Source organism: Stegostoma tigrinum, chromosome 30 (assembly GCF_030684315.1).
Source record: "Stegostoma tigrinum isolate sSteTig4 chromosome 30, sSteTig4.hap1, whole genome shotgun sequence".
Classification (NCBI taxonomy): domain Eukaryota; kingdom Metazoa; phylum Chordata; class Chondrichthyes; order Orectolobiformes; family Stegostomatidae; genus Stegostoma; species Stegostoma tigrinum.
Genome location: NC_081383.1, coordinates 5,209,605 through 5,234,256, shown reverse-complemented (window position 1 = coordinate 5,234,256; position 24,652 = coordinate 5,209,605). Strand labels below are relative to the sequence as shown.

At 46.6% G+C, this 24,652-nt stretch overlaps 1 protein-coding gene across 1 annotated transcript in view; it reads right to left on the bottom strand.

The window, feature by feature from the left end:
* The window catches only part of abhd8a (abhydrolase domain containing 8a), a 31,244-nt gene extending 12,664 nt beyond the window's left edge, over positions 1-18,580 (bottom strand). Inside the window, exon 1 of the mRNA XM_048559875.2 lies at positions 18,270-18,580. Within this exon, the coding sequence (XP_048415832.1) occupies positions 18,270-18,274 (5 nt within the window). The 5' untranslated portion in view covers positions 18,275-18,580. The remainder of the gene's footprint in view (positions 1-18,269) is intronic.
* Positions 18,581-24,652: the final 6,072 nt, after the last annotated feature.

Below are 24,652 nucleotides of genomic sequence, written 5' to 3'. Positions count from 1 at the left end.
GTCTGTATGAAGTGGGAGTGACACCACCACCCAAGACATTTTTCCATCCCCACCCCTGTCTGCTTTCCGGAGAGACCACTCTCTCCGCGACTCCCTTGTCCACTCCACGCTCCCCTCCAACCCCACCACACCCGGCACCTTTCCCTGCAACCACAGGAAATGCTACACTTGCCCCCACACCTCCTCCCTCACCCCCATTCCAGGCCCCAAGATGACTTTCCATATTAAGCAGATGTTCACCTGCACATCTGCCAATGTGGTATACTGTATCCACTGTACCCGGTGTGGCTTCCTCTACATTGGGGAAACCAAGCGGAGGCTTGGGGACCGCTTTGCAGAACACCTACACTCGGTTCGCAATAAACAACTGCACCTCACAATCATGAACCATTTTAACTCCCCCTCCCATTCCTCAGACGACATGTCCATCCTGGGCCTCCTGCAGTGCCACAATGATGCCACCCGAAGGTTGCAGGAACAGCAACTCATATTCTGCTTGGGAACCCTGCAGCCCAATGGTATCAATGTGGATTTCACAAGCTTCAAAATCTCCCCTTCGCCCACTGCATCCCAAAACCAGCCCAGCTCGTCCTCTCCCCCTACTGCATCACAAAACCAGCCCAGCCTGTCTCCGCCTCCCTAACCTGTTCTTCCTCACACCCATCCCTTCCTCCCGCCTCAAGATGCACCTCCATTTCCTACCTACTAACCTCATCCCACCTCCTTGACCTGTCCGTCTTCCCTGGACTGACCTATCCCCTCCCTACCTCCCCACCTATACTCTCCTCTCTCCCTATCTTCTTTTCTCTCCATCTTCGGTCCACCGCCACCTCTCTCCCTATTTATTCCAGAACCCTCTCTTCATCCCCCTCTCTGATGAAGGGTCTAGGCCCGAAACGTCAGCTTTTGTGCTCCTGAGATGCTGCTTGGCCTGCTGTGTTCATCCAGCTTCACACTTTGTTATCTTGCCATCAGTGCTACACTGCCTTTGGGCTTTAATTTACAACATTCTGTGCTCCTGTGTAAAAGACTAAACTGACTGAACCTCAGTTACACAGAATGAGGTGGGTTTATTAGAACCTTGGCTGCAGCTAAAGAACACAGACTTTAATGTTTAAGAATTGACCATTCATTTCCAAACAGCAAGACTAAAGCATAGCGAGTTTCCATGGTGCTTAACAAAAATGGATCATCCTGAAACTCGAGGGCCCCTAAGCTCTGGAATTGCTTCCGTAAACCTCTCTGCCTTTCTCTCCTCCTTACAGATACTCCCCTCTGGCTACGTCACTTGTTCTAATCTTTCTTTGTATGGTTCAGTGTCAAATTTAATCCTCATAACACTCCTGTAAAGCAGCTTGGGAATGTTTCATCACTTTACAAGTGCAATATAAATGCACATTGTTCTGCTTGAGGGTCTATAGACTAATGGTTGTTCAGACATTGAAAATGGCTGCCAGTTAAGCCTTAATATGGATCATTCAGCAAAGAAATGCTGGATTTTCAGGTGCATGAATTCAAATATCACAATGTACCATCCCAGTTGACATAATACTGCATTCCAGACACTGCTCTCAGAGAACTTTGTCCTTTAATTCATAATTTATCTCTCACTTCAGCTGCAGGACTGAAAGCTGCTTATCAATTATTTACACCTGTTCTCTCACAAACTCTGTGATTCAGCAATAAAAGGAGACTTTTTTTTGCTCATCTGTAATCAGGGGAGAGCGCAAACGCTGATCTTTCCCGTAGCCCTAGTTGCAGTTGAGTTTCCTACATTCAGGGGCTCACTTGGCCATCCAGAAACAGAAACAGAAGTTGCTGGAAGAGCTCAGCAGATCTGGCAGCATCTGTGCAGAGCAATCAGAGTTAATGTTTCAGGTCCGGTGACCCTTCCTCAGAACTGATGGTAGCTAGGAAAACAATGTTTTATTTTAAGCAGAATGGGGGAGTGGTTAAGGAGTAAACAGTAGGTGGAGATAGAGCCCAAAGGGACAGAAGAACAGTTGGACAGACAATGGAATGGATATTGGTCAGCACAGGAGAACGGATAGCCACTAATGCAGAATATCTGCGGCTAACAATGGCTTGTGTATTATAGCAGACTGTTGGGCCCCCAAGTGGAAAATGAGGTGCTGATCTTCCAGCTTATGCTGAGCTTCAGTGGAACACTGCAGAGATTGTAAGAAAAACCGATGCTAGAGGCAGAGGTAACAGTGGCACTGTGTCATAGCTGGAACACTGCAGCAAGCCTGAGGCAGGGATGTTGGCCAGGGAACAGGGTGGGGTGCTGAAGTGTCCATCCAGGCCTTGTCCTATGAAGGCCTATTTCTTCCAAAGGCATACTTTATTCAGAAAATGCACCAAAATCCATTTGAAACACATGAACATTACAGGAACTGTAATAGAATTCAACTTTTACCTGTACAGCATGTTCCATTCTGAGGTGCCTCAATATCATTTTGATGTTTTTGATAAAACATCAGTTCTGAGGAAGGGTCACCAGACCCAAAACATTAGCTCTGTTTTTCCCTTCAAGATGCTGCCAGACCTGCTGAGCTTCTCCAGAGACTTTGTTTTTGTTCTTGATATTTTTGATGCTCACAATGTACATTCTATATCCAGCCCATTGCCTCAGGTACAGTGTCTCAGTGGTTAGCATTGCTGTTTCACACTGCCAGGGACCTGGGTTCAATTCCAGCTTCAGTTACAAGAGAAGGTCAGAGACTAGGAATACTGCAGTGAGTAACTCACCTCCTGACTCCCCAAAGCCTGCCCACCATCTGGAAGGCATAATTCAGGAGTGTGATGGAACACTCCCCACTTGCCTGGATGAGTGCAGCCCCAACAACACTCAAGAAGCTTGACACCATCCAGGATAAAGCAGCCCACTTGAGTGGCACCACATCCACTCCCTCCACCACCGACGCTCAGTAGCAGCAGTGTGTACTACCTACAAGATGCACTGCAGAAATTCATCAAAGATCCTTAGACAGCACCTCCCAAACACGGCCCCACTTCCACCAAAGGTTAGGCCCAAATTCACAAACCCCGAGCTTCTATGTATGGCTCATGACACAAAGGCCAGAGAAACTCCAATGTGAGGCACTGCGAGAGGGTCCATGAATGTAATTGTTCCCCTGCACTCCACAGTCCCAAAAGAGGGCAGACTGGAGTGAGGGACAACCTGATCATACAGTCTCAGATATAGCAAGAAAACTGCAGATGCTGGAGTCAGAGACAACAGTGTGGAGCTGAAGTAGGGCCCCGACCCAAAACATCAACTTTCCTGCTGCTCTGATGCCACCTGGCCTGCTGTGCTCATTCAGCTCCACAGTGTCGTGTCGTTGTAGAGTCTGCCAATTTCACTCTGAAATTAACCAACAGTGAGCCCCCGTTGCTTGTATCAGAGTTCAATAAGTTTTCAATCTGAACACCTTCTTCTACATCCTCTACCTACCGCAACACCCTAGACCTTGTCATGACATGTGCAGTTTTCAACACGGCCGACCCATTTCACCTACTTAAGGTCACAATTATCTGCTTCTCTTCCTCCTTGGCATGTGATCATCCATCCCTTTGTCTGCCTAACCTTCTTTCTCTCTCTCTCTCTATCTGAGCTCTGGCTCCAGTTATCCACCAACTCCTTCCCACTCCCACCCCAGCCCGTCTTCAGCATAAATATCACATTTTCCAGCTACAATCATTTCTGAAGAACGATCACTGGACCCAAAAACATTAACTCTGCTTTCTCTCCACAGATGCTGCCAGACCTGCTAAGTTTCTCCAGCAATTTCTGTTTTTTGTATCAGATGAGTTTCTGTCTTGGGCTTGTTGCAATGCTCCAGCAAGGTTTGATACAAGCTGGAGGAACAACACCTCATCTTCCACCTAGGAACCTTACAACGTTCAATGGTGAACTGAATAGTTTCACAGTATAACATCGCCTCACCCCACATCTCCAGGTCCTGTCATGGAATGGGGTGCTCTCAGCTCAGCTGGGCAGATGATGGCCCTAGTGGTATTACCGCTGGACTGGTAATCCAAAGACCCAGGTAATGGGAATCTGGGTTCAAATCCTGCCACGGCAGCTGGTGGAGTTTAAATTCAATGGGAGGAAAAAACTGTTGGAATTCAGGTTCTAATGATGACTGTGAAACTGTTAGTGATTGTCAGGAAAAAGCCATCTGGTTCACTAGTGTCCTTTAGGGAAGAAAACTACCATCCTTACCTGGTCTAGTGTTCCAGTGACTCCACAGCAACATGATTGACGCTGAACTGCTCTTCAGGCAGTAAATTCTGCTCTAGCCAATGATGCTCTCATGCTGTGAATGGTTAATAAAAAACCCACTCAGAGTCCCCAATAACAGCTATCCAGCTTCTCTGCTCCCCTGGCTTACCATCAATAATTCACATGCCTACCCTCTCTTCTTTCCATTTGGGGGTCCATCTCCACCCATCTGCTCATGACTTTTCCCCCACCCTACCCCTGCCATCAGCATAAACACTGCCCGTTCCTAGCTGCCAATAGTGCCCGAAACATTAACTTTCTCTCTCTATCTCCCCCCCCACTCTCTCTCCTTCCCTCTCTCCCTCTTTCTCCCTCTCTCTCTCCTTCCCTCTCTCTCTCTCCTTCCCTCTCTCTCTCTTCCCCCACCGTCTCTCCTTCTCTCTCTCTCTCTCTCTCCCTCCCTCCCCCTCCTCTCTTTTCTGCTCTCTCCCTCTCTCTCCCCCCTCGCTCTCCTTCCCTCGCTCTCTCTGCCCCAACCTCTCTACCCCCCCTCTCTCTCTTTCTCTCTCCCCCTTCTCCCTCTCTCCTTCCCTCTCTCTCTATTTCTGTCTCTCCCACTCTCTGTCTCCTTCTCTCGACCCCCCGCCCCTCTCTCTCCCACTCTCCTCTCTGCCTCTCTCTCTCCTTCCCTCTGTCTCTCGTTCCCTCTCTCTCTCTCTGACCCCTCCCTCTCCCCCCCCACCTCCCTCTCCCCCTCCACTCCCCGCTTCTCTCTCTCTCTCTCTCTCTCTGTCTCCCCCTCTCTCCCCACCATCTCTCTCTCCCTCTCTCCAGCTCTCTCCTCCCCTCTCTCTCCTTCCCCCCTCTCCCTCTCTCTCTCTCACACACCCCCTTCTGTCCCCCACCTCTCTCGCACCCCACCCCCGTCTCTCGCACAGATACTGCCTGGCCCACTGAGTTTCCAGAGCACCTCCTTCTTTTGCCTGTTTGTATCAGGTGTGAGGTTCAGCAGAAAGTGTTTCGTTGTTTGGAGAAAGCTGAGGAACAAGGCTGAAAGAGGTCCTTAAACAGCAGCAAGAGAGTCAGGGAGCGGAGGTGAGTGCAGTGGCCATCACTAAGGGGAAAGTGCTGGGGAAACAGAAGGTCTGAAGGTCAAAAAATTGTGCAGATAGGATGGACCACACCCCAAAGTTCTGAAGGATACAGAGATAACAAGGTGTGGAGCTGGATGAACACAGCAGGCCGAGCAGCATCAGAGGAGCAGGAAGGCTGATGTTTCAGGCCTAGGCCCTTCCCAAAACGTCAGCTTTCCTGCTCCTCTGATGCTGCTTGACCTGCTGTGTTCATCCAGCTCCACACCTTGCTATCTCCACACCTTGCTACAGGATTCTCCAGCATCCGCAGTTCCTGCTATCTCTGGTGGATACAGTAGAGGAGATTGTGGAGGCATTGGGGTGATCTTTCAGGACTCACTGGAGTCACGGAGGGTCCCAGAGGACTGGAAAATTGATAATTTAATGCGCCTTTTTAAGAAAGGAGGCGGAAGACAGGAAACTACAGGCCACTTAGCCTGGCCTTGGTCATTGGTAAGATTGTAGAGTCCATTGTTCAGGATGAGATTGTGGAGTACTTGGAAGGGCATGGTAAAACAGGGCAGATTCAGCGCAGTTTTGTTAAGGGCCGGCTATGCCTGACAAATCTGCTGGAATTCTTTGTTGAGGTAATGAGCAAGTTAGACATAGGAGAGCCAGAGATTGTGATCTATTGGATTTCCAGAAGGCCTCTGATAAGCTGCCACACAGGAGGCTGCTAATTAAGATAAACCGAATCATAGAATCCCTACAGTGTGGAAGCAGGCCCTTCGGCCCAACAAGTCCACACTGGCCCTCGGAGCATCCTACCCAGACCCAGCCCCCTATAACCCACCTAATCTACACATCCCTGGACACTAAGAGTAATTTAGCATGGCCAATCCACCTGGTCTGCACATCTTTGGACTGTGGGAGGAAACTGGAGCGCCCAGAGGAAGCCCACGCAGGCATGGGGAAAATGTGCAAACTCCGCACAGACACCCAAGGGTGGAATCGAACCAGGGTTCCTGGCGCTGTGAGGCAGCAGTGCTAACCACTGAGCCACCGTGCCGCCCATGGTGTTCGGAGCAAGGCACTGTCTTGGATAGAGGACTGGCTGACTGGCAGAAGGCAGAGGGTTAAGACAAGGGGGCTTTATTCAGAATGGTAAGTGGGGACTAGTGGAGTTCCAGATGGTCAGTGTTGGGGCCACAACTATTCATGTTATGCATTAACAATCTGGCTGAAGTACCTGAGGGCACTGTTGCTAAGTTTGCAAATCACACAAAGAAAGACAGAGGGACAGGTAGTGTTGAGAATGCAGAGAGAATGCAGAAGGACTTGGACAGACAAGGAGAGTGGGCAAAGGAGTGGCAGGCGGCATACAATGTGGGTCAGTGCGAGGTGTTGTGCTTGGTGAGATCAAATGTTAAGAAAAAGTAGACAGTTAATGGCAGGACCCTGAACAGCACTGATGTACAGAAGGATCTTGGGGTTCGAGTCCATAGCTCCCTGAACGTGGTTACACACGTAGACCGGGTGGTAGAGAAGGCGCACAGCAGGCTTACCTTGATTGGTCGGGGAACTGAGTACAAGAGTCAGGATGTCATGTTGCAGCTTGTTGCCTTAAATTATGGTTGCCACATTACAGGAAGAATGTGAAGGCTTTGGAGAGGATGCAGAAGAGGTTTACCAGGATGCTGCCTGGATGAGAGGGTATTAGCCATCAGAAGAGGCGAGAAAAATTCAGGCTGTTTTCTCTGGAGCAGCGGAGGCTGAGGGGAGATTTGATTTGAAGTCTACAAAATTGTGAGACATATAGATAGGGTTAGCAGTCAGACTCTTTTTCCCAGAGCTGAAATGTCTAAAACTAGGGGGCATGAATTTAACGTGAGCGGGGGAAAGTTCAAAGGAGATGTGAGGGGTAAGATTTTTTACAAGGAGAGTGGGAGGAACATATTGCCGGGGATGGCGGGGGAGGTAGATACGATAGGGGCATTTAGGAGGCTTTTAGATAAACACATCAATATGCGAGGAATGAAGGGATATGGACCAAGGGCAGGCAGAAGAGATTAGTTTCATTTGGCGTCATGTTTGGCACAACATCGTGGGACAAGGGCCCGTTTTTGTGCTGTACTGTTCAATGTTCTATGCTCTACGACTGGAATACAAGAGCAGAGATGTACCACTGGGCTGCATAAAGCTCTGGTCAGACTGTACTTGGAACTCTGTGAGCAGCCTTGAGCCCTGTATCTAAGGAAGGATGTTCAGGATCGGAGGGAGTCCAGATGAGGTTTAAAAGAATGAACTTGGAATGATGGAGTTTAGAATGATGTGGGGGGGATCCAGGCAAAACTTACAGAATACTGAGAGGCCTGGATAGAATGAACTTGGAGAAGATAGCAGGAGAGACTGGGACCTGAGGGCACAGCCTCAGGATGAAGGGACAACCATTTAGAACAGAGATGAGGAGGAATTTGTTCAGCCAGAGTGGGGGGGGGGGGGGGGGCGCGAATCTATGGAACTCATTGTCACAGAGGGCTATGGAGGCCAAGTCACTGAGTGTGTTTAAGACCAAGATAGGTTCTTGATGAGTAAAGGGATCTAGGGTTACAGGGAGAAGGCAGGACAACGGGGTTAAGAAATGTATCAGCCATATCTGAATGGAGCAGCCGTCTTGATGGGCCAAATGGCCTAATTCTACTCTTATATTGTATGGTATTCTGGAAAGGATTGGATAGTGCAGATGTACAAAAGTTTCAACCTTCCTGACTAACAAGTAGGGGACTTCGATATAAGAGAATCACAAAGAAATCCAATCAGGAATTCTGAATTCATCACAGAATGGGAATGAAATTATGGCTGCAACAAGTAGTTGAGGCAAGTAGTCTAGAAGCAATGGTGGGGAAGCTGGGTAAGTGTATGACAGTAAAATAAATGGAAGGTAATGTTGATCGGGTGAGAGGTAGTAAAGTGGGACAGACTAGAAATATAAGCATCAGGAATGAGTACCTGTGCTGAATGGCCTGTTTCCACACCATAAATATTCCCAGCCTATTGTACTGTATCTCTGTAGCATGGTTGCCCAGAGGATACTGTGAAGTATCAACTACTTCCCATCTTACAGGTATGACTGAAATTGTTTTCAAGAAGGGGAACTGGTTGACAGTACAGGTATGATGACAGTTGCCTGGAGACTGAAAGAAATGCCCAAGGCTCATTTCAGGATCAGGATAAATGTGTTTAGCCCACTGGGCCATCCTGTAGTGAGGACCAGGTTGCCAAGATGGGAAATGGTAACGCACCAAATCTTGCCACAGAATGTGCCGGTCACTATAACACACTGTCCGGTGTAATGATTATAGGACCATGGGGAAAGATCCCAAAATTCTTACATAAAACTCTGACGTGTCATCACCTACGTCTGGCAGTACATCCACAATGCTGTTCAGGAGGGTTTCCAGAATTTTGACCCAACAACAGGGAAGGAAAAGTTGTAAACTGCCAAGTCAGGATGGTGTGTGGCTTGAGGTGGAATGTGCAGCTGGTGATATTCCTGCGTATCTGATGTCTGTATCCTTCTCGATGGTACAAGCCTCAAGGTTGGAATATCTTGTTGAAGGAGATATGTTGAGCTACTGCAGTGCACCTTGTAGATGGTACACATTGCTGCCACCGTCTTGACTTAATGAGAGGAAGATTATTTTTGAATATAAATGGTTAGATTAGATTAGATTCCCTACAGTGTGGAAACAGGCCCTTCGGCCCAACAAGTCCACACCGCCCCTTGAAACATCCCACCTAGACCCATCCCCTATAACCCACACACCCCTGAACACTACGGACAATTTGGCATGGCCGATCCACCTAGCCTGCATATCTTTGGACTGTGGGAGGAAACTGGAGCACCCGGAGGAAACCCACGCAGTCACGGGGAGAATGTGCAAATGCCACAGACAGTCGCCCGAGGCTGGAATCAGACCTGGGTCCCTGGCACTGTGAGGCTGCAGTGCTGACCACTGAGCCACCGTGCCGCCCCGTTATATACTCCTTGCTCCACAAACTGTGAGCAGCATAATTAACACATACAAAGACAAAAATTGCTTGACTGAACTGAGGAAGGGTCACCAGGCCCAAAACGTTAACTCTTGATTTTTTTTCTTCCCAGATGCTGCCAGACCTGCTGAGCTTTTCCGGCAACTTCTACTTTTGTTCCTGATTTACAGCATCCGCATTTCTTTCAGTTTTCACTCATTGAAACAAAGAACTTGGATTGATGGGAAAACTTCACAACTCTCAACTCAAGTCTAAAGTTCCCTCACCTGCCATTCAATACTGGGGAGGGATTAAATGTCTTTGTTGTGCACTCTTAAACTGGCGACTATTCAAGCTCAGTGTCTCCTAACCATTACATCTCAGTCTATCCCATCTGTGCTCTCACTGACTGGCCCATTGCCAAGATGTATATCTTCTCTGCTCTGTGGCTCTGCTTGGGGCTATCACATAAGGACTGTCCTAGCTAAGCTCAGCTCTGGCCAAAGATTTCTTAGGCTCAAGGCCAGACACTCTGCTCCTAGAGTAAATTATCCACCAATGTCCAGATCGTATTTCCCAATTTACAAACAAGCCCCTTTGCCCTCTCCAGCCCACCTCTGGACTTTCCTTCTTGTTGATATTCTACAAGTTCAAGATGCTCTCTGCAATCTATTCCAAGCAATCAATCTTCCTGGTGTGAATCTGTGAGAGAGGCTGATGGGCTATTCGACTACAGAGGGATGACACAAAGCCAATTATCTCTTCACCCAACATATACACATATGTGATCAGGGATGATGGGAACTGCGGATGCTGGAGAATCCAAGATAACAAAGTGTGGGGCTGGATGAACACAGCAGGCCAAGCAGCATCTCAGGAGCACAAAAGCTGACGTTTCGGGCCTAGACCCTTCATCATAGATGAAGGGAGTAGGCCCGAAACATCAGCTTTTGTGCTCCTGAGATGCTGCTTGGCCTGCTGTGTTCATCCAGCCCCACACTTTGTAATATACACAGATGTACCTTTGAGTGAGTGCTCTGGGGTCTGTCACGAGCTATCTTTGACCAAGGCCTCCCTCTGTATCTGCACTAACAAGGAAGGGTATGGTTATGGGGGCAGGTTGGAAAACTAAAGTTGAGGCACCAGTCACATCAGCCTTGGGTTTGTTGAAAGAAGGGGCAAATTCGAGCGACCGAATACACATGATAATCTGTTCAAAATGTGTTGAAGTGAGTGCTGATGGCTTTACTCGCAGCCACCCTAAGCGAGTCAATGATGGGGCCTTTGCAACCAGAAAGCTCCTTGTTACTGAGATATCAAGGCGTGGAGCTGGATGAACACAGCAGGCCAAGCAGCAACGGAGTAGCAGGAAAGTGATGTTTCGGGCCTAGACCCTTAATCAGAGAGGGAGATGGGGAGAGGGTTCTGGAATAAACAGGGAGAGAGGGGGAGGCGGACCGAAGATGGAGAGAAAAGAAGATAGGTGGAGAGGAGAGTATAGGTGGGGAGGTAGGGAGTGGATAGGTCAGTCCAGGGAAGACGGACAGATCAAGGAGGTGGGATGAGGTTAGTAGATAGGAAATGGAGGTGCGGCTTGAGATGGGAGGAAGGGATGGGTGAGAGGAAGAACAGGTGAGGGAGGCAGAGACAGGCTTTTCCCGCAACACATCCCTCACACACCCGCCCCCGCCACAACTGCCCAAAGACGATCCCCCTCGTTCTCACACACCACCCCACCAACCTCCGGATACAACGCGTCATCCTCCGACACTTCCGCCATCCACAATCCAACCTCACAACCCAAGACATTTTTCCATCCCCACCCTTGTCTGCTTTCCAGAGAGACCACTCTCTCCGTGACTCCCTTGTTCGCTCCACACTGCCCTCCAACCCCACCACACCCGGCACCTTCCCCTGCAAGCGCAGGAAATGCTACACTTGCCCCCACACCTCCTCCCTCACCCCCATCCCAGGCCCCAAGATGACTTTCCATATTAAGCAGATGTTCACCTGCACATCTGCCAATGTGGTATACTGCATCCATTGTACCCGGTGTGGCTTCCTCTACATTGGGAAAACCAAGCGGAGGCTTGGGGACCGCTTTGCAGAAAACCTCTGCTCGGTTCGCAATAAACAACTGCACCTCCCAGTCACGAACCATTTCCACTCCCCCTCCCATTCTTTAGATGACATGTCCATCATGGGCGTCCTGCAGTGCCACAATGATGCCACCTGCAAGTTGCAGGAACAGCAACTCATATTCCGCTTGGGAACGCTGCAGCCCAATGGTATCAATGTGGACTTCACCAGCTTCAAAATCTCCCCTTCCCCCACCGCATCCCAAAACCAGCCCAGTTTGTCCCCTCCCCCCACTGCACCACACAACCAGCCCAGCTCTTCCCCTCCACCCACTGCATCCCAAAACCAGTCCAGCCTGTCTCTGCCTCCCTAACCTGTTCTTCCTCACACCCATCCCTTCCTCCCGCCTCAAGATGCACCTCCATTTCCTACCTACTAACATCATCCCACCTCCTTGACCTGTCCGTCTTCCCTGGACTGACCTATCCCCTCCCTACCTCCCCACCTATACTCTCCTCTCCACCTATCTTCTTTTCTCTCCATCTTCGGTCTGCCTCCCCCTCTCTCCCTATTTATTCCAGAACCCTCACCCCATCCCCCTCTCTGATGAAGGGTCTAGGCCCGAAACGTCAGCTTTTGTGCTCCTGAGATGCTGCTGGGCCTGCTGTGTTCATCCAGCCTCACATTTTATTATCTTGGATTCTCCAGCATCAGCAGTTCCCATTATCACAGAGACAGGCTGGGCTGGTTTTGGGATGCAGTGGGTGGAGGGGAAGAGCTGGGCTGGTTGTGTGGTGCAGTGGGGGGAGGAGACAAACTGGGCTGGTTTTGGGATGCAGTGGGGGAAGGGGAGATTTTGAAGCTGGTGATGTCCACATCGATACCATTGGGCTGCAGGTTTCCCAAGCGGAATATGGGTTGCTGTTCCTGCAACCTTCGGGTGGCATCCTTGTGGCACTGCAGGAGGCCCATGATGGACATGTCGTCTAAAGAATGGGAGGGGGAGTGGAAATGGTTCACAACTGGGACCTGCAGTTGTTTATTGCAAAGCGAGCGGAGGTGTTCTGCAAAGTGGTCCCCAAGCCTCCGCTTGGTTTCCCCAATGTAGAGGAAGCCACACTGGGTACAATGGATACAAGTATACCACATTGGCGGATGTGCAGGTGAACCTCTGCTTAATGTGGGAGTCGGTGGGCTTGAAATGGACATCAGTTTCTAGCTGGTTACCTGAGATGGAGACTGAGAGGTCCAGGAAGGTGAGGGATGTGCTGGAGATGGCCCAGGTGAACTTGAGGTTGGGGTGGAAGGTGTTGGTGAAGTGGATGAACTGTTCGAGCTCCTCTGGGGAGCAAGAGGCGGCGCCGATACAGTCATCAATGTAACGGAGGAAGAGGTGGGGTTTGGGGCCTGTGTAGGTACGGAAGAGGGACTGTTCCATGTAACCTACCACAGCTACCTAGAATACACCTCCTCCCACCCACCCTCCTGCAAAAACTCCATCCCTTATTCCCAATTCCTCTGCCTCCGCCGCATCTGCTCCCAGAATCAGGCATTCCACTCCCACACATCCCAGATGTCCACGTTCTTCAAGGACCGCAACATTCCCCCCGCAGTGGTCGAGAACGCCCTTGACCGCGTCTCCCGTATTTCCCGCAACTCCTCACATCCCGCCCCCGCCATAACCGCCCAAAGAGGATCCCCCTCGTTCTCACACACCACCCCATCAACCTCCGGATACAACGCATCATCCTCCGACACTTCCGCCATCTACAATCCGACCCCACCACCCAAGACATTTTTCCATCCCCACCCTTGTCTGCTTTCCGGAGAGAACACTCTCTGTGTGACTCCCTTGTTCGCTCCACACTGCCCTCCAACCCCACCACACCCGGCACCTTCCCCTGCAAGCGCAGGAAATGCTACACTTGCCCCCACACCTCTTCCCTCACCCCCATCCCAGGCCCCAAGATGACTTTCCACATTAAGCAGAGGTTCACCTGCACATCCGCCAATGTGGTATACTGTATCCATTGTACCCGGTGTGGCTTCCTCTACATTGGGGAAACCAAGCGGAGACTTGGGGACCGCTTTGCAGAACACCTACGCTCAGTTCGCAATAAACAACTGCACCTCCCAGTCACGAACCATTTTAACTCCCCCTCGCGTTCTTTAGATGACATGTCCATCATGGGCCTCCTGCAGTGCCACGAGGATGCCACCTGAAGGTTGCAGGAACAGCAACTCATATTCTGCTTGGGAACCCTGCAGCCCAATGGTATCAATGTGGACTTCACCAGCTTCAAAATCTCCCCTTCCCCCACCGCATCCCACAACCAGACCAGCCTGTCTCTGCCTCCCTAACCTGTTCTTCCTCTCACCCATCCCTTCCTCCCATCTCAAGCCGCACCTCCATTTCCTACCTACTAACCTCTTCCCACCTCCTTGACCTGTCCGTCTTCCCTGGACTGACCTATCCCCTCTCTACCTCCCCACCTAGACTCTCCTCTCCACCTATCTTCTTTTCTCTCCATCTTCGGTCCGCCTCCCCCTCTCACCCTATTTATTGCAGAATACTCTCCCCATCTCCCTCTCTGATGAAGGGTCTAGGTCCAAAATGTCAGCTTTTGTGCTCCTGAGATGCTGCTTGGCCTGCTGTGTTCATCCAGCTCTACACCTTGTTATCTCAGATTCTCCAGCCTCTGCAGTTCCTACTAGTTCCTTGTCACTGAATACAATGACCTATTCAAGCACAGACTCAAAACTAATCATCAGGTCATTTCTTCTGCAGAATGCCAACAGAAACGATGATGCCTCTCACTTGCAAATCAATGTAAATGCATAAAGTATAAATAGATGCCTATCCACATTATGATAGCCAATTCAACACAAATCAAACAGGCCATGCTGAATTTAAAACTTGGCCTCTGTTTCTCTCTCCACGGATGCTGTCAAACCTGGTGAGTTTCACCAGCAAATTTTTGTTTTTTTAATCAGTCAACCTGACAGATGTAAATTTCATGTAAAATCTTTCAAAATTATTTATAGCAGACAACTGATCAAGTAAAGCTGCATTTTGCATGTCTCTGGAGGATGCTCATAACTTGCTTAAAAATTATACCATTCACACTGTACAAATAAATCTAAGCTCTGGCAGCATCTGTGAAGAAAACATGTGAAAAAATGTTGAAGAGTTAATGTTTCGGGTTCGGTGACCCTTCCCCAGAACACAGTTACCTCCGATTGTTCACAGATGCTGCCTGATCTGCTGAGCTTTTTCAGCAACTTCTGTTTTATTACTGATATACAGCACCTCTTTCGGTTTTTAAATTGAAGTTCTTTCATTCCAAAGGCCCCCTCTACGCTGTACCCATCAAACACTCCCAGGACAGGGACAGCACGGGTTTAGATACAGCGTAGAGCCCTCTCTACTGCACTTGAACATAACAGGATGTTTACAAAGTTTACAAAATTATCACAGGCAATGGATAGAATGGGTTTGAAATGTCAATGACTAGGGGCATAGGTTTCAGGTTAAAGGTGGCAAGTTTAAAGGAGATTTGAGAACCAGGTTTTTCACACAGAGTGTAATAAGTGCCTAGAATTTACTGCCTGTGAAGGTGGTGGAAGCAGATACAATAGTAACGTTTAAGAGGCATCTTGATACATACATGAATAGGTTGGGAATACAGAGATATGGACCACTTAGAGGCAAGGGGCTGAAGGACCTGTTTGTGTTCAGTACTGTTCTTTGTACTCCTTCCCCACTAAAGGCTCCCAATACAACACAGTGTTAAATACAAAATAAATCCTCCTTTACCCCATTACCTGCAAACATTCTCGGGTCAGAACAGGTAATGACAGATGCTGTATATACTGTATTTAATAACCATACCACTTATCACTTTGTTCGGGTCTTCGTTTGCCCAATCACTAAATGCATCATTCTACATACGTTTTCTTCCAATACCCGCACTGTGTCTAATCAGATTGTCCCCAGTTTCAAAGATGACAGGCACCCCTACCCTCACCTTCTTTCTGCTTGTCAATGAGAGATTAAATTTACCACCATCTCAGGGAGACTAGATCAAAGCAGAGATTCCCCACCACTCCCCCCCATAATATTTATCTCATAGTCAAAACCCAAAACAGATCACACTACCTATATCATATTGCTGGCTTTTTTGGCACTTTACTGTACATTTTTCACACTATAATTGTAAGTGCACTTCAAAACAGAACATCATTGGCTGTAAAGGCATTTTTGGACATCCTGAAGTTGTGAAGGCACTATATAAATACACAATTCGTAGATTTTGAAAAGCCTACTCCAGCCCTATCTGATCAATGCAATGTTGTTAATCTTCTATCTCTCCCACTCTATCTACTACGCACTGTGTCCCAATCCACGAAGGCAGGTTCCTCCCCATTCTCGATGGTAGCAAGGATCAACAATAAAGGCGATAATGTCCTTAGACCTCTGGGCAAGCAACTCCAGGTTCGAGTCCCACAGCTGGACTTGTTGTACGTGGAAGGTTCATTTACAATGTGGTCAATTTGTATAACTGTCAACCTGTAAATTCTTCCAATACAGGCAACAACAACCAGTAACAGAGTCACCCGGTCAGCTGTCCTGCTGATGGAAACTGTCAGTCACAGCCATACTTTGTCAGGTGTGCAGATCAACTCAATGGAAGCCAGTGGCCTAACCCTTGCACATCAGGGTGGGCTAGACCAATAAAAGAAACATTTCTCACTCTATCCCACATGGAAGCAAATGGGGAGTTTGGTAATGAGTAATCATTTTGTCAAAGTAACAGTATACTCTGAACTAACAGTAAGGCTGACACGATAGTTTACACTATGTACAAACAAAGCGTGGCACTGTACTATACAATACATACAAACAGTGTGACACTACAATATACACAAACAGGAATGTGACATTACGCCATACCCTACCCACAAACAGTAAACCAAAAATATTCCTCTGGAAATATCGTTAATGACAGCAACTCAAAACTACTTCATTAGTTGTGAGGTACTTCATGATGACATGAAGTCAGGAAGGATGTTAATAGCCATGATCTTTCCCCTACACCGTCCCAGTAAACACTCCCAGGACAGGGACAGCAATGGGCTAGATACAGAGTAAAGTTCTCTCAACACTGTCCCCATCAAACATCTCAGGACAAGTACGCAGGTGCTTAGATACAGAGTTAAGCTTCCTCTACACCATCCACAACAAACAATCGAAAGGCAAAGACAGCGAAGGGTTAGATATAGAGCAAAGCTCCTTCTGCACTGTCCCCCATCACACACTTCCCAAGACAGGGACAGCAAAGGGTTAGATACAGAGTTAACCTCCTTGTGTACTGTCCCCATCAAACACTCTCAGGGCGGGGAGAGCACGGGGTTAGATACAGAGCAAAGTTCTCCCTCCATTGTCTACACTCCCTACATTGTACGTCTCAGTCCCACCCTCAGTGGAGAGCACCCCCTGTTTTACTGCCGTGATAGTTCTACTGGCCACACGGCCGCTTCTGGTCGCCACACCAATGAAAACTGCAAGTTTCATGGCAAGATAATAAAATGTGAGGCTGGATGAACACAGCAGGCCAAGCAGCATCTCAGGAGCACAAAAGCTGACGTTTCAGGCCTAGACCCTTCATCAGAGAGGGGGATGGGGAGAGGGAACTGGAATAAATAGGGAGAGAGGGAGAGGCGGACCGAAGATGGAGAGAAAAGAAGATAGGTGGAGAGAGTATAGGTGGGGAGGTAGGGAGGGGATAGGTCAGTCCAGGGAAGACGGACAGGTCAAGGAGGTGGGATGAGGTTAGTAGGTAGGAGATGGAGGTGCGGCTTGGGGTGGGAGGAAGGGATGGGTGAGAGGAAGAACAGGTTAGGGAGGCAGAGACAGGTTGGACTGGTTTTGGGATGCAGTGGGTGGGGGGGAAGAGCTGGGCTGGTTGTGTGGTGCATGGCAGATTCGCGCCAGTTTTGTGCCATTGTGATTCCATGCCATTGGGAACGGGAACTAGCACTGACTGTGACTCATTTACACCAAAATCAGGGGGTTCATAAAACAGTCAGAATAACAACACATTTTTGAATTTTTAAAATTTTTCACCTTGACATCCGAACTGCAGTGGGGAACAGCAGAGGTGGATTACAACGGTGAGTGGTCAGTTTCAGTACAGACACGGCTGCAGGTCAAATTCCCCCGTTCGCCCTGTCAATATCTATATTTACATTTACCCGAGTCAGATACGCCTGGAAAACATATGCATTTGTTGCCCAGCTTCGGGGTATCTAATCTACTGATTCTATAAAGCCATGATCAACTATAAATGTGCTCGATTCATTGGCAAATATTCCTCTTCCTGCTATCTTCATACTGCAAGTATTTTCCTAATCCCGGGAGATTTACTCAATGGCGTTTTAATCCTACCGCCTAAGACATCGATGTTGCTTTATAAATATACTTGTATTTAAAGCCTAAAAATGTTTTAAAACTATACAATGCACAAACCGTGTTCATGATATGAATGAAAAAATGCAGCAGCATTGAACGATGCAGGGAAACGCAGGCTGTCCGTGAATTTTGTGAATTTTATGCTGAACTGAAATATTTTGATACATTTCCAGGTCTCAAATTCTAAGATACATTTTATTTTCACATTCAAGCAAATGCACTGATTTTTTTTTTTGTTTTGCATGACTGGATCAATCAGAAAGATGAATGCAGCAAAAGCCCATTCACATACCCGGGACACAGATGGCAGTTGGAGCAAAGCGTGGAACCGACTGGATTTCTGACAACCTGGGGCGAAAATAAAACGGAAAAATTTCCCCCTTACCTCATTCATTAAAACGAACTCCGGGCGCTCTTCAAAGATATTACAAATGCGGGTGTTCTCATTAAGATGTGCTGAAATATTGCAACACAAATTTACAAAATGTCCCCAATTTGGGACCAATTCCCCCTCCAGTTTGCTACTCTACATTATGTCCTTCCAGTTTGCAATCCTTGCTCCAGGGAGAAATTGTTGGGGATACTGTATCAATCCCCTGTGTCCCGCTGCGCTGAAGATTGGATCTCCAGGTTATTTGCAGGACGTCGCTGTGTGTCCTTGATCGCTGCAAAAGGGAAAAACTCCAATCAGCTCTTCCCCGGTGCCGCCCCTTTCTAGAATGGCACCTTGACTAGCCATTAGCCTGTCCCAGATCCTTGTTGATCTGCTTGTCAATCACAGTAATTCAGAGGGACTGCTCCTCCTCCATAAAACGAGAGTGGTTGGGGGAGCTCAGGAAAATGCGTCAATTGTACAGTGCAGACTTGCTTGCAGTCTACCTTGCTGTCCAGAAATCGACTGAGATGTGATTTGACACATGTCACCCCTGGCTGACCTTCCCCCTCTCTCAGCTAGGGTAAAAGCACCAGACTACTGCTGAAGCTAGCAGGCTAGCAAATATACTTGGCAGAGCAAGGGAAGAAAAATTGTTTCCATCTAGCAAGAAGGTCAGTAACCAAGGGATACAGACTGGAAATGATTGGCAAAAGAACCAGCGGGGATAACAGAGAGAAAAAAAAATGCAGTAGGTTATTAAGTACTGTCTGGTAGGATGGTGGAAGTATATTCAATAATATACATTGGAAGAACAAATTCAAAGGAGACCCAATTATTCCAGTAAAGGAAAAAAAATTGCTATCCTGTTGGGAGAGAATGTGTGAATTATGGATTGGAGCAGACCATTCAGTCTCTCAAGCATTCTGCACCACGCAGTTTGATCATGGGGTTACATTCCTGCCCAGCTCCCTCATAAATTTTCACTCCCACCTTCCCCCTTGCTTATCAGAATCTGTTCACATCTGCCTTAAAAATATTCAAAGACTCAGTTCCCATCACCTTTGAGAGAGATTGTTCCAAAGACTCGTGAAGACATCACTGTCTCTAATAGGTATTCCCACATTTTAAAATATTGACCCTCAGTCCTCGATTCTCCCACAAGAGAAAACATCCTTTCCACAGCCAGTCTGTCAAAACTCTCACAATTCTGTATGTTTCAAACAAGTTGCTTTTTGCTCTTCTAATTCCCAGCAGAGACAAGGCTACCTTTCCCTGTAGGACAACCTGCCCATTCAAACCTTCTCTGAATTACTGACTGATTATCTTGTCCCTTAAGAAAGGTGATCAGTGCTGTATACACTGTATTCTAAATGTGGTTTCACCAGTACCCGACATAAATGAATCATATAATCCTTAGTTATTCATTCAATTCCCCTTGCAATAACGATTACAATCTATTTGTTTTCCTAATTGCTTGCTGTATCTCCACACTATTATTTTGCAATTCATACACCAAAATGCCCAGATCCCTCTGCATCTCAGTGCTCTGCAGTCCCTTGTCATTTGAATAATATTTTTTATTTAAAATTCTTCCTGCAAAAATGGACAATTTCACTTTTTCCCACATTATACTGCATTTGCCATATTTTTGCCCCCTCGTTCAAACTATCTAGATGCACTTGCAGCATCCTTATGTACCCTTGAAAATTTACTTTCCTACCTATCTTTCAGTCATCAGGAAGTTCAGTTACCACATCTCTGTTCTTTCATCCAAGTCATTTCTGTAAACTGTAAAAGGTATAGACATTAGCACTAACCCCTGTGACATACCACACATTACATCTTGCTGACCTGAAAAAAAGACACATTAATTCCCATTCAGTGTATGCTATTAGGTAACCAATTTTCTAATAATGCCCGTGTATTATCCGCCAATACATGCATTTTTGTTCATTATCTGCAATAGTCTTTGCTGTGGCATCTTATCAAATGCTTTCTGGAAATCTAAGTAGATGCTGCTTGGCCTGCTGTGGTCTTCCAGCTCCACGCTTTGTTATCTCGGATTCTCTAGCATCTGCAATTCCCATTATCTCTGATACAATTGTAACTTCACTGTGAAGCCTCTTCCAGGGATGCCTAACCTGAGGAAGTTACTCTCCTCCATCCGGACAAACCTCAGGGGATCTCTCGCCCACTGCAACTCTCTTGCACCTGTCCATCGTCCCTGGACTGACCTATCCCCTCCCTACCTCCCCACCTACACTCACCTCTCTGGGCTCCATCCCTGCCCCTTTAACTTGTCTGACTCCTCTCCATCTATCTTCTCCTCTATCCATCTTCAATCCACCTCCCCCTCTGTCCCTATTTATTTCAGAACCCTCTTCCCCTCCCCCTTTTCTGATGAAGGGTCTGGGCCCAAAACGGCAGCTTTTGTGCTCCTAAGATGCTGCTTGGCCTGCTGTGTTCATCCAGCTCCACACTTTGTTATCTCAGAGTACATCCACTGGTTCCCTTTTATCCAGAGCACATGTTACTTCTTCAAAGAACTCCCTGCAGTGGTTAAATATGATTACCCTTTCACAAAACGATGTCAATCCATTGCCTCTTTAACATGCCACCCTGGCCCCTGCCCAACATCTCTGTCTCAGGCTTGCTGCAGTGCTCCTGCAAAGTTCAGTGCAAGCTGGAAGAACAGCACCTTATTTTCTGCTTGGGAACTCTACAGCCTTCTGGACTCAGTATCAAGTTCAACAGTTTTAGGGCTTAAGGCACTTTCTGCTTTGTCCTTACCCCAACCCTCACACACCATGTCTTGTTATCACATGGTCTGCTATAACATACAGCCTACTGTTTGCCATCAGCAGCTATTCACTCTCCTAGGCTGACTGTTATTCAATCTTTTGTTTGTCCAACTGGTCTTCTGACTCTTTGGGCTCTATCTCCACCTATCAGTTACTTCTTAACCGCCTCCCACACCCTATCTTCTGCACAAAAATACAACTTTTTCCAAGCTACCATCAGTTCTGAAGAAGGGCCACCTGATCCAAAACATTAACTCTGATTTCTCTCCACAGATACTGCAGACCTGCTGAGCCTTTCCACCAGTTTCTGATTGCCAGCATCTGCAGTTCTTTCTGTTTTTGCCATGTTGATTTTGCCTGATTAGCTTTAATATCTTAAAACACTTTCCCTGTGATAAATGTTAAATGAAGTGGTGTGTAGTTTCCTGCTTTCTTTCTCCTTCCTCTTTGACTGAAAGAGTTCCAGTCACTATTTTCCCATGCAATGGGAACTTCTTCTAAAGCAGGGAGGTTTGGAAAAATCAGGAAGCTGTATTAATCAGTTTTTACTTTTGAACAACTAAATAGCCTAATTCTGTGCTGCATCATTCTATAGTTCTTTGGTGCCATTCATCTGACCATCTTCCAAAACTACCTTCCAGAACCTGCTCTTCAGTTTTGAGTCCAGACATTGAAGGTCATCGGGGTGTCACACTTGGAATATTATGTCCTGTTTTCTTCTCCTTACTTTAAAAAAGAATATACCTCCCCCAGAGAGAGCATGATGATGTGTTAACCAGACTGATCCCTGGGATGAGGAGATATTAAGTTAACAGATCCTCTGCTCCTTGAAATTTATAAGAATGAGAGGTGATATGATTGAAATATATGAAACTCATAAAGGGTTTAACAGAGCAGATGCTGAGGAAAAGTTTTCCCTGGATGGCGAACATACAATATGGATTTGCAATGTCAGATTAAAGGATTGGCCCTTTAGGATTTTGAGAAAGAGAAATTTCTTCATTTGCAGGATTGTAAATCTTTGTGGTGCTCCGTCATCGATTATATTCAAACCAGAATTCAATAGATATTTGAGGATTAAGGGATATGGGGATAGGGTGGAAAGTTGGGAGTTGAGGTAAAAGAAAAACCAGGGTCTTAATGAATAGCAGAGTAGGTCAACATGCCGAATGCCAGCTTCCTGCTTTTATATAAGATCACAAGGTGCAGAGCTGGATGAACACAGCAGGTCAAGCAGCATCAGAGGGGCAGGAAAGCTGACATTTCGGGCCTAGACCCTTCTTCAGAAAATCCCTACTATCTTCCTACTATCTCCTGCCTTTATAAATTGTGTTTTGTTCAACCATGGCAGACAGTGACCATCTGCTCCAACAAACCTTGAAAAAAGTACTCCACTGAGTGTCATAATGCTATGGGCCTAGTGTGGGAAAGTGAGACTGGTCTAGGTAGTCATACAGTTTAGGCAGTACATACTCAATAGGCCGATGTTCCTGTTCTGTACTGTATGATTCTATGAAAGTTCACAAGTTTGCCATCGGGAAGAGGAACCTGGTTGATCACCTCTGGTTGTCGAAGCTAATTGTCCCCTCCTCCTCACTGGCCAGCTGAAGTAGAGTAACCGAGCACAGACTTTCTAAAATGTGTGGCTTAGCTGCTCCTAGATTAAGGTACCTGTGAGGAGAATATTGGATTGGTAGATCTGAGAATATAAAATCTATGAAGAAAAAAGGCTTACATAAAATTATCTGGACATGTGGCAGCAGATCTGGCTGCATCTGTGGAGACAAAGCAGAAACTAAATTCTGAAGAAGGGTCACTGGACCCAAAACATTATCTCTACTTTTTGTCCACAGATGCTACCATACCTGCCAAGATTGGTCAATGCTAGTGTTTATCCTGCACATAAGCCTCCGTCCATCGTTCGCCATCTCAACCCAACTCTTTGATGGTTGGATCATATTTGGTCCAGAAGAAGATGTTTGATGTTGTTGGAGGTCAAACATCTCAGCCCCATAACATCTCTGCAGGAGTTCCTCAGGGTAGTGTCCTTGGCCTAGCCATCTTCAGCTGCTTCATCAATGATCTTCCTTCCATCATAAATCCAAACTGTAGATGCCTGATGATTGCACAATGTTACACTCCTACTCCTACTGACGCAGTCCATGTTCAAATGCAGCAAGACCTTAGTATCCAAGTCTGGGCTGAAATATGGCAAGTAGCATTTGCTCCCCACAGATTTCAGGCAATTATCATCTCTAATAAGAGAGAATCTAACCATTTCACATTGACATTTAATGGCAGTACAATCACTGAATCTCTTACTATAAACAGCTTTTCATAATTGTAACAACCTCTTTCTGGTCTACCTCTCAGTCTTTTCTAAAGAAAATAGTCCAGTCTTTACAACCTTTCCTAATAGGTAAAGTTCCTTGCATTTATATAGCATCTTTCATGATCTCGGGTCATCCTAAAGTACTTTGTAGCTAATTAATTTTATTGTTTGTAATATATTCTTACTGTTGAAATGTCCAACATCATATTCATATCTGTCTATGTTCCTAGAGTTGTTTGTACTTCCACATAGATTAAATTCATCTCTGAGTGTGTCACTTTTACTCTTATCTTCATCAATCCATCTAGCAAGGCTCCATAAGCAACACCAACACTCAGAATAAAAGCAGAAAATGATGGAAAATCAAATCGGACAGCATCTAAAAGATTATGCTTAATGTTTTCGTAACATTTTTCACAGAATGCTAATTGTTGCTGTAACACTGAACCAGTTCTTTTCCTGCACCTAATATCCATACTGCTGTAAATAAACAGAATAAATTTTAGATATTTTTGTATTTTATATGTTATTTCTTTGTTCTATGTGCCCATCCCCGCTTCTTTGTGTCTATCTAAACTTCGATTCATCAATAAGCCTTTATATATAGCTATCTTGCAAAGCTGTCTGTCTACAATCAATCAATTTAATTACCCACAACAAGTTGCATTTATATAGCACCTTTCGTTCAGTAAAGCATCACAAGGCAATTCACAGGAGCAATTATCAAGAAAAATTTGAAAGCAATTAAACTCCATAATATAATTTTACTCTAAATAGCAACAAGCTTAGTAAGACAGGTAAGTTTTAGGGAAAGATTTAAAGGAAGAGAGGGTCAGGAAGACGATTTCAGAGCTTAAAGGACTAGACATTCAAAAAAGGTAATGGCAGGACTATTACATTTAGGGATTGCCCAAGAGGCCAGAAGTGAAATGTGCAACAAACATGAACAGAAATTGCAGGAGAATCTCAGCAAGCCTGGCAGCAAGCCTGTGGGGAGAGAGAAGTGTCACTGAGCTGGAAACATTAACTCTGCTTTCGCTGTCCACAGGTGCTGCCAGACCTGCTGAGTTTCTAAAGCAATTTCTGTTTTTATTTGCTTGAAATCTCCAGCATCCGCAGTTCTTTGTTTTCCTTTGGTGAAAATGTGCAGTTGTCTCAGAACATTGCAGAGCTGCACAGACTAAAGGGAAAATGATGAAGCTACAGATGATTGTGAAGACTACAATGAGAATTTTAAAATTGATGTATTGCCAGAGGGG